The 8,897-nt window shown below is 32.2% G+C and overlaps 1 protein-coding gene across 5 annotated transcripts; it reads left to right on the forward strand.

The window, feature by feature from the left end:
• The first annotated feature begins 817 nt into the window (after positions 1 to 817).
• On the forward strand, positions 818 to 6,083 carry LOC103502106 (protein TIC 40, chloroplastic-like). Of its 5 annotated transcripts, XR_540456.3 has the most exons (7): positions 818 to 1,043; positions 1,700 to 1,794; positions 2,340 to 2,443; positions 3,498 to 3,602; positions 3,852 to 3,966; positions 5,274 to 5,341; positions 5,902 to 6,083. XR_540456.3 is itself a non-coding variant. In XM_051079166.1 (6 exons), the coding sequence occupies exons 2-5, from the start codon at positions 1,707 to 1,709 to the stop codon at positions 3,942 to 3,944; spliced, it is 390 nt and encodes a 129-aa protein (XP_050935123.1). In that variant the 5' UTR covers positions 818 to 1,043; positions 1,700 to 1,706; the 3' UTR covers positions 3,945 to 3,966; positions 5,274 to 6,083. The 5 variants fall into 5 exon arrangements, 3 of the variants coding, with proteins under 3 accessions (XP_050935123.1, XP_008464160.2, XP_008464162.2); XR_540457.3 differs by lacking the exons at positions 5,274 to 5,341; positions 5,902 to 6,083 and adding an exon at positions 4,348 to 4,526 and having other exon boundaries at positions 3,706 to 3,966; XM_051079166.1 differs by having other exon boundaries at positions 5,274 to 6,083.
• The last annotated feature ends 2,814 nt before the right edge of the window (positions 6,084 to 8,897 follow it).

Here is an 8,897-nt window from a genome sequence, read left to right on the forward strand (position 1 = left end):
GTCGAATTCATCATTCACATAAGTTGAAAAGATGTTAATGTGTGCAGCGAAAGCACTGAGAGGTTGCTCGCCTTAAATTAGGATAAATTACTTGTAATGCAAATAAATTGATTAGATACAAATCATATATTAATTTTAAGTATTTGGATACCAAGAGGCAAGCAAGTATGTCGAAGGTGCCGAGAGGTAGCTCGCCTTAATTTTGAAGTTAATAGATGTTTTGTATCTCCTCAAACTATTAATGCACAGTACATTGCGAGTAGTTAATTAGATATTCCTTCAATCCATGCCTACAATCTGAGTTTATTTTTCATCTCACTCCATCGCCATGATCATCTTGCACCATCAAGAGCACCTTAATGTAATAATTAATTAGGATAAAGTATATTGTTCATAATTATACTATATAGCTTATACTGCATGAGTTTTAGCTACGCGATAGGTTCATTAGGAACATCAATTCCCCGTGTTCGACCCTGGACTTACCAGAAAACCTCTCTTCGCTCACACATGGGCGATAGAGAGGAAAACTTGTGTTACACGCATATCTTGAGAAATTAGCAATGCATGGATAAGAACCACATCTTTTATCACATGACCGACTACAAGAAAAATGACATTCTATGACACTTTATTAGTACTCAAATTGAGAGGAAAGAATAAAAATTGTCATAAAAGGTTAAAAGCCGTTATTTTGGCGGGAAAAAACGCTGTTTTCGGAATGTATTTTTCCGTGACAGTTATTTTCTGTCATAAAAAAATTTAGGAATATAAAATATTTTTTTAAAATAAAAAATCCCCAAATTTTCCAAAGCCCTAATTTCTAAATCTCATGCCTAATTTCACAAAATCTTCCACGGCTCTCCAAATTTGCCGAGTCTTCCAGCTCCATTCGAAAACCTGCTGTCGTCGTCTTCTACATCCGTCGAAGCTTCGACGTCCGACTGAGTCTTCGACGTCTGACCGAGTCATCAACGTCACAGTCCACCCACTCTTCGACGGACACAGTCCCACCATCCCCACCAGTCCCTTCGACAACGCCGGTGAGTTCTTCACTTTCTTTTTTAGTTTCTTATCCATCCCTTTATCTCTTCCCTGTGCACATCCCACCATCACCACCAGTCCCACAACGTTCATGATGCCCAAAAATTAGATCTTCTGGAATTTTCTGTTGGTGAGGATTAAACGAATTTTGGAAGCACTTCTCTTCGCTTTTTCGTAAATGGTACATTATATAGATGAAAAAAAGAGAAGAAATTGGGAACAAAATTAAGAATAATTGCATCCGTTTGTTAGGGTAATATCTGTTTGATGATATTTTTTGAAGGCTTTCGCGAAGGCTCGAAAGACGAAGGCATACTTTAAACGGTATCAGGTTAAATTCAAGAGAAGAAAGAGAAATTTCCGACTTCTTTTTGTTGTTTATATTCTCATGAGTCATTCAATAGTATAAAATTTTACTTTTCGTTTCATGAATGCTATAGGTGCTAAAAAGTAATTACATGCTTGCATTTCTTTTCTCATTGTCTTCTCATTTTCATCATCTTGGTCCATTGGGTTAGAAGTAGGACAGAACGACATCTTCTAAAGTTGTTTTTTCCCATATATAAAGTTTGAAGTATGGCTTTGCATTTAATCAATTTATAAGTAAAATATTTGAAGCATGTGATATAACACTATTCTTAATCATTACTCTCAGTAACAATATGAGTGGAAGCCCACAATGGAACGGTCGCCTCAAGAATTCTTTGAAGAACTTTGATCTTAGTAGCCCTGAAGTTAAGCAGCAATTTGGTCAGTCAAGTTGATCTCTTATTTTGTATTTATTAATAGTTGTTTTGTGGGTGTTAAATGACTTGAATACTATTCTGTTGGCGTTTGTTATGATGTCAGATATTTCATATATAGCTAAGATGATCATATTTGTGATTTCCTGTTATTGTTGCATCGCAATCATATATTCTTTGACTCTTAAAAAATTTGACCAACATTTGGTTGTTTTTGTGTCAATAATTGATGAGCTCGCAAGTTTTTGTTTAATTTTTATTCAGTTTTGTTTTATGATGTTGTTTGTTTCCCTTCTTGCTGAAATTGATTTAAATATATTTTTTGAAATTGAATTTTTAAAATCACGATTCATAAGTCTCAGCATTAATAATTTCATTTGATATATCAATATGTTTCGGTGAGTTGGTACTTTTTAGAAATTAGATTTTGAAACAATTTTTATGTAATTAGGAATAAAAACTATTTCCCCCATGTTTTCTGTGATATTTTCTCAATTAATTATTCATTTATATTAATATTTAGGCTTGCTCTTTATTTTTGTACTTTGACAGATCAAATTGGGCTTACACCTGAAGAAGTTATTTCCAAAATTATGGCCAATCCCGAAATTGCAATGGCATTTCAAAATCCAAGAGTTCAAGCAGCCATCATGGATGTATGTTCTACTTAAGGTTAATAAATTTTTGGTTCGAATCTAATATTTTGATTTTACTTTTTGCAATGTTCACAAAATCCACTAAGTATCACAAAGTATCAAAATGACAAAGAGGTACATTAAATCAGTATTGTATTTGCACTTCCATCTATCACTCGGCTTGTATAGAATCCAAATGACGTTAACATAAATTCAGAATTTCACTTTCTTGATTCTGGTGGAAGACCTCTTTTTTCTGATTGTTGGTATATATTTTATGTAGTTAAGTTCATTCTCAGCTTCAATTTATGCCTTTCTAGGTTCATTCACATCGCTTCTATTTGATAATTAGAAAACTGTGGAGTTTTGTTGGAACATTCATTTTTGTTGTGGTGTATGGCCTGTAGATCTATTGTTTAGCTATTTTTTCCGTCATTTTTGCTTCGTGTTTCATGCATGCATCTGTGGATACCTTCTCATTCAATTCCTGCTAATGAAAGTTTCATCAATTAAAGAAAATAAACACATCACCAAAGCTTGAGGATAACTTAATTGCTTGAGACATATAGTATATGTCCGAGTTCAGAAATCCAAATTTCAACCATCCCATGATTAACTCTTAAAAGAAAAAACCCATTAATTCTGTTCTTTCACACATGGGGTTGAGGGTACCCTTTTTGTTTGTTTTCGGATTTTGAGATTAATGTTTTAGGCTACCCTAAAGTGAAGGTTTTCGGATTTTGAGATTAATGTTTTAGGCTACCCTAAAGTGAAGGTTCTTATGGAGAAGATGGATCTGCATTGGGTTGCTTCTCTTCTCTAATTTCTATTTTTTTCTTTCATTTTCTTCATTTTTTATGGAGATTGATCGGGGAGTAAATTGTTGTTAATTACATTCTGTCATTTGGAACATAGAGATTTTGCAATGTGGAGGTGTTTCTAGTTTGAGTGCGGTTGGACAGGCCAGCTAACATTATAAAGACAATAATGTGTATTTGTAATATTTCTCTTGAATCTCATATCTTGCAATTAAACATTGAGAATTGTGCTCAGCAAAAATGATTGTTTGGTTTAGATATTTGCAGATGGCAGATTGGCATTTAATGGATTAAGCAAAACTGTAAAAAAGGTTGGACGGAGTTCAAAGGAAAGTTTGGTTTTGGAGCCTCTTTGTGATGAGGTACTTATAATTTCTTTCCATTTCGATGACTCATCAATCAAATGAATGAGTATCAGAGAATTATTATTCTATTAATACTTTAAAAAATACTACTCGTTTATATGAGAGTGCAAAAAGGAAGAGGAGCTAAAGAACGTACTAGAGATACAAAGATATTTGAGAAGTTGTCATAGTCGAAACAATTTGGCAACAGTAGACAATGACTCTTACTTGGCTCTTACTTTCAATCTTGACCTTTTTCTATGTCAGGTTCATCATCTACCAATAGATAATAAGATTGGATACAAGGACTTACCCAGTGGGTTGAATGGGTTTTCTATATTTGGGGAGGTCAAAAGGTGATTGTTGATGTTGATTCCAAAAGGTGATTGTTGCAACCCTCATCTTTAAGGCACAAAGGGCATATCGATGGAAACATACGACTCCTAAACTTCTTTTACATTTTTTCATGAGTATTTAGGCTATTTTGGTCAAGACTTCCACGATTTTAGTCGAATACTAAACTTCTGCTTCCTTTTAATAGAAAAATTGATAGGATAATACCAAGGATTTTATCACCGTTAATAAAAGTTCTCCCAATTATCTACCCTTGTTTCTCTTTACTATTTGAGTCTGCTTCTTACTTAAAATCGTGAAATTTTCTGTTTAATTTCATTACTATATTTTGATAATTTCGTTTCAGCTTTGTTGGTCCCTAACCACCACCCTATTGTCATCATTATCATCACCTTTTTTTTCTTTGCAGCAAGGAATATGAAGCTTCCAATAAATGCCAAGTTAAAATTTAGCATATCCTTGCAAAACCTTTCACAACCAATGTCGCTGGCAGTAATGTATTTTGTATTGTAAACAATTTGGACTTTGTATATGTATTTAGCATTGTAAAAATTTGATGATAGATAAAACACTCATTTTTGCGTTTTATCTTGTTTCTTTTTACTTCTTTGATCAAATGTAGGTTAGTACCTCCAAGCTAATCTTGTCTTTATGAATTTTCTTAAACTCTATGACCTACGTTAACTCCTTTTTCTTTGGTTTGATTTTTCTTTGATAACCTGGTTCTCACTATCCATTTTACAAAATGGTTTCATCAAAATTTTGGTGAAGGTTTGGGAGTGGAAAACCAAGTATGGTGGTACAATTTTAAAGCAACTGTGTTGTTTTGGTGCCTCTTTTGGTTGTACCCTTTTTTTATTGGACTTGTGAGGAAAACACTTAATATTTTCTGCTATAATTGGAGTTGATATTACATTATAGGCAGTACTAGTGCCATGATCAACCTCAATGTTTTGTTTTAGATTTTAATTTCTTGTGATATTTTGTCTATTAACTTATGTTTTACAAATGTTGCTATTTTCTTGTCCTTACTGCTTCATAATGGATGAGAAGAGATTGAGGGCTGTCATAGAGGCTTTTATAGGTATGTGTGACTTATTTATAGGTATATATGTGTGAAGTTAGGTGATTTTGAATTTTGAAGGTAATTAGTAACTACAAGTACTTAATGGCTACATTTGTAAGTTCGTTTGAAATTTATCTTCTTTCAATGTCTTGTTTGGTGGAAGTTGGTTGTATAGGGGAGGACTACATTTCTGTTAGAATTGTTTGATTTAGTATATGTAACTTGAATACACTTTTTGCTAAGATGAGACACTCTGTTTTACTTGTCAGGCGTTAAAAGTTGTTCTCAGCCTTCTACTTTAAATCCCAGCACTTCATAATCCATTTTCATTCAAAAGGTTGGTTTTCTCTCCTTTTGTACTTTGTGCTAGTGCATCGTTCGATCTATTTTTTACTTTTAGCCATTGATATGCTTGTAGGTGTTTTAGCTTTGAGTTTTGTTAAGTATGTGGGCTGAATTTGGTGCTTGCGCTTATGTGTTGTTGAAAAGTGTATGTAATTTAGCTAAGTATGTGCTTTATGTTGTTGAAGTGTGTTGTTGATCATAAAGTGTTGTTGAAGTGTTATGTTGATCATGAAGTGTTGTTGAAGTGTGTTGTTGATCATGAAGTGTTGTTTAAGTGTGTATGTAATTTACCTAAGTTTGTGGGCTGAATTTAGCTAAGCTTAGAAGTTATTATTCTTGAAGTGTGTATACGATCTATATTGTTGAAGTGTGTTGTTGATCATGAAGTGTTTTTGAAGTGTGTTGTTGATAAAAAAAAGTGTTGTTGAAGTGTATTGTTGATTATGAAGTGTTGTTGAAGTGTGTTGTTCATCATGAAGTGAATGTGATGTGTTTATGTGGATGAATGTGTTGTCTTGTTGAATCATTTTTTTCCTTTTCTTTTCTTATTAGGTTTTGCCACAATCCATTGGAGCAATGAAGCGACATTTACGTCAATTTATTGATGTATAAGCTTTTTTGTAGGTTTGGTAGGAAATTTTTTTGTTTAAATGTAGTTATTTAAATAGTTTGTTCATACCAAAACACATTTGTACCAACAATTAAAGCAATATTACAAAGTGTGTTTCTTTCTATTAGAGCGTTCACTTTTTTTCCATATGTGATTGTATTGGTCTATAATGGTATGTGTAATGGCAGGGCGACAAGAAATACAGAATTAAAAAAGAAAGAAGGTTGTTGAAAACAGTGACTAAAAACATAACTATGACATTTAAATTGAAAAATAAAACTGTCATCGAAAAAGTTTTATTGACAGTTGTCTTTTTCCAGGATGATTCCCCTTTTTTCAAGTTAAAATTGTTTGTCAACACGTACTTCCATGGGAATAGATATGCTAAAGGTATTATATATATGCCTCCATGGGAGGAACTTTCGCTCATAAGACTACTGACTTAAACCATAGAGAAGAAACTCAAAAGTGGGCTACTAGAATAAGTGACAAAAATTGTGAACATTGTGATGTGGTCGACAAATAGGGAGTTGATCAAGAAGCAGAAAATGTCCATCCCTTTTATGGGCACCAGAATGGTTAGGAAACGTCATATTTCAAATTCTCAATGATTTTTAGGCGAATCTAAACCTGCTTTAACTGATTGAAGCGGGAAAATTGAAATTTTTCTTGATTAATTTGAAATATGAAATTCTGGAATCATATCTCACTAATATAGGTTTTGAATCACTTCTGCCTACGGGCACATCAAATAGAAAGTTCATAGAAATAGGCCCAAAACTAACCATAGTTCATTAGATCAGTTCTAAAATAGCAATAATAACAATATTTAAACACAATTATTCCCGATGAGCTCTATTTAATAGATCATTATATTAACAAAAAAAGAAAGAAAGAAAGAAAGGAAGAAAATAGAAGCGAGCTGATGCAATTGAACTGTATTTTCAAGTATGAGTTCACAATTAAAGCTCAAATTGATCAGGCATTAATTTAATGGCATGAATCACTAGGGTAAACAACAAAGTCTTATATATAAGTTACTTTTATAGATTACTTTTTTTGAAAACCGAGTTTTACTCAACTCTCTTAGTATTAAACTGATCAACTTTTGTAATAAAGGAAATAAATCCAATAAAAGCAAACCAGGCTATAGGAGTTAGCATAAAGTTATGTTACTTTGGTACATCAAAGGTTTATTCTCATTAGGGTTTTTACATATTTGTATCCCAAAGAATGGTTAAGTAAATAATGAAATCAAACAAAACACTAAATAAGATGAAAAACCTAATAAAAGTAGAGATACACGAAATATGAGAAATAATTGAGATACTTGTTTTCAATTAATGGGATTGAAAGTAAAACACTTGAAATCAAAGGAAAGCCTAAAACCTAATAAAAAGATCGTAAAATAGATTAAGACAAACATAAATTAGTAAAGAACTCAAAACATAATGCTGAAATTTATGTTGTAGAAAATTGGAAAACAAAATATATGAAAAAATGTGAAACCTAACTTCTTCATCCGTGAAGGTGTCACGGGGCGAAAGGCCTAACACAGTACTAAAAACTAATGAGGATTACAAAACGAAAGTAAAAACAAACTGCTAGAAATCATAAAAGAGTTGTGTTGTGCAAAGATGGAGTGTAGATTGATTGCTTGAATCCTTGACTTCATGCATTATTTATGGCCTCCAAGCCTAAGGTTTCTTCAAGATCTTTTTGAGGCTTCAAATCGCTAAGAAATTTATCAGACAATTGTTGTAGAAATTATTTCAAAAAGAGCTAAAGTCTGGTTACTCTTTCCTTTTTTGAAAATCTACTTGGTTGTCTTAATATTGCAATTGTACTCGAAATTGCAGTTCAATAATTTCGCCAATATCTTTCAATAAACACATTAATTAAGAAAAAGCTCTGAAAATCAAGGATCAAGGATATTCAATATTGAGCTCACACGAAATATTTCCAATTTCTTCATATAAGATTCTTTTCTAATCTAAAAAAGAAAAAATGATACATATGTATGAAAACCCGGAATTCCAAACATGCATGTCATAATTCATGTTTTTTAAGTTAAGGGAAAAATAAATGACATGCCAAACAAATTTTTTATTTCTATTTGTGAAATATGATATTTAACATATCATTACTACTTAGCTTATATTAATAAGCGAAAAACATATAAAGGATTTTAAGCCTAAATCCATACATAAAAGCTAACTCTACCAGTAAACAAATCAATACTCCAAACATCCATTTTCTGAACCTAGATTAAAATACTTTGCACTTCAATCAAGACCGTTTAATTTTACATACTATTTTAACCCCACGTTGATATGAAAACCCCTAGGATTTGAAATTAGAATCCAATTAGTGAGTCCCAAATTTCAAATTCTAAAACTCTAATCAATGTGACAACAACCAAACGGAATAGACTAGATTTGAATTACTCTATGATCGATGACCAAGAGATAAGGATAAATTAGTTTCTCACCCTAAATTCAATAACTTCACAAGCAAGATGATCAAACTTACCTGAATATTCTTTGCATGCAACTCTAAGTTAAGAATTGCAAAAGAATGGTGACGAGGCTCTATCATCTCCTAGAGAAACTTCATTAATAGAAAACTTTAAATCTTCGAAAATATCAAAAGCCTAATTAATATGCAAAATTTTCTTTCCCTACTTTAAACCCAACCCACTGCACTAAAAAGGTATGGAAATTATTTCTATCCCTAACTCAAAGGAACTAAAATCCAAATAATAGAATCCAATCATGAAAACTCAAAAGTAAGGCACATTTTTGCAAAATCAAATAAGTCACAAAGCTCGCAGTTGGTTCCTTCCTGTAGTGTCAACATACTCCAACAATTATAGATCTTCTGATCAATTGTTGTTGCTTAAATCTCTACAATTGAGTTCATCTTCTCTTGAATATGA

The sequence above is a fragment of the Cucumis melo genome, chromosome 11, assembly GCF_025177605.1.
Source record: "Cucumis melo cultivar AY chromosome 11, USDA_Cmelo_AY_1.0, whole genome shotgun sequence".
Lineage (NCBI taxonomy): Eukaryota > Viridiplantae > Streptophyta > Magnoliopsida > Cucurbitales > Cucurbitaceae > Cucumis > Cucumis melo.

What these genes read in the sequence shown, in the direction of transcription:
- LOC103502106 (XM_051079166.1), top strand. Translation starts at nt 1,707, where the DNA reads ATGAGTGGAAGCCCACAATGGAACGGTCGCCTCAAGAATTCTTTGAAG. An exon ending in TGAAGTTAAGCAGCAATTTG is followed by an intron (nt 1,795 to 2,339) that starts GTCAGTCAAGTT and finishes GTACTTTGACAG; the next exon opens with ATCAAATTGGGCTTACACCT. An exon ending in TGGAGCCTCTTTGTGATGAG is followed by an intron (nt 3,603 to 3,851) that starts GTACTTATAATT and finishes TTTCTATGTCAG; the next exon opens with GTTCATCATCTACCAATAGA.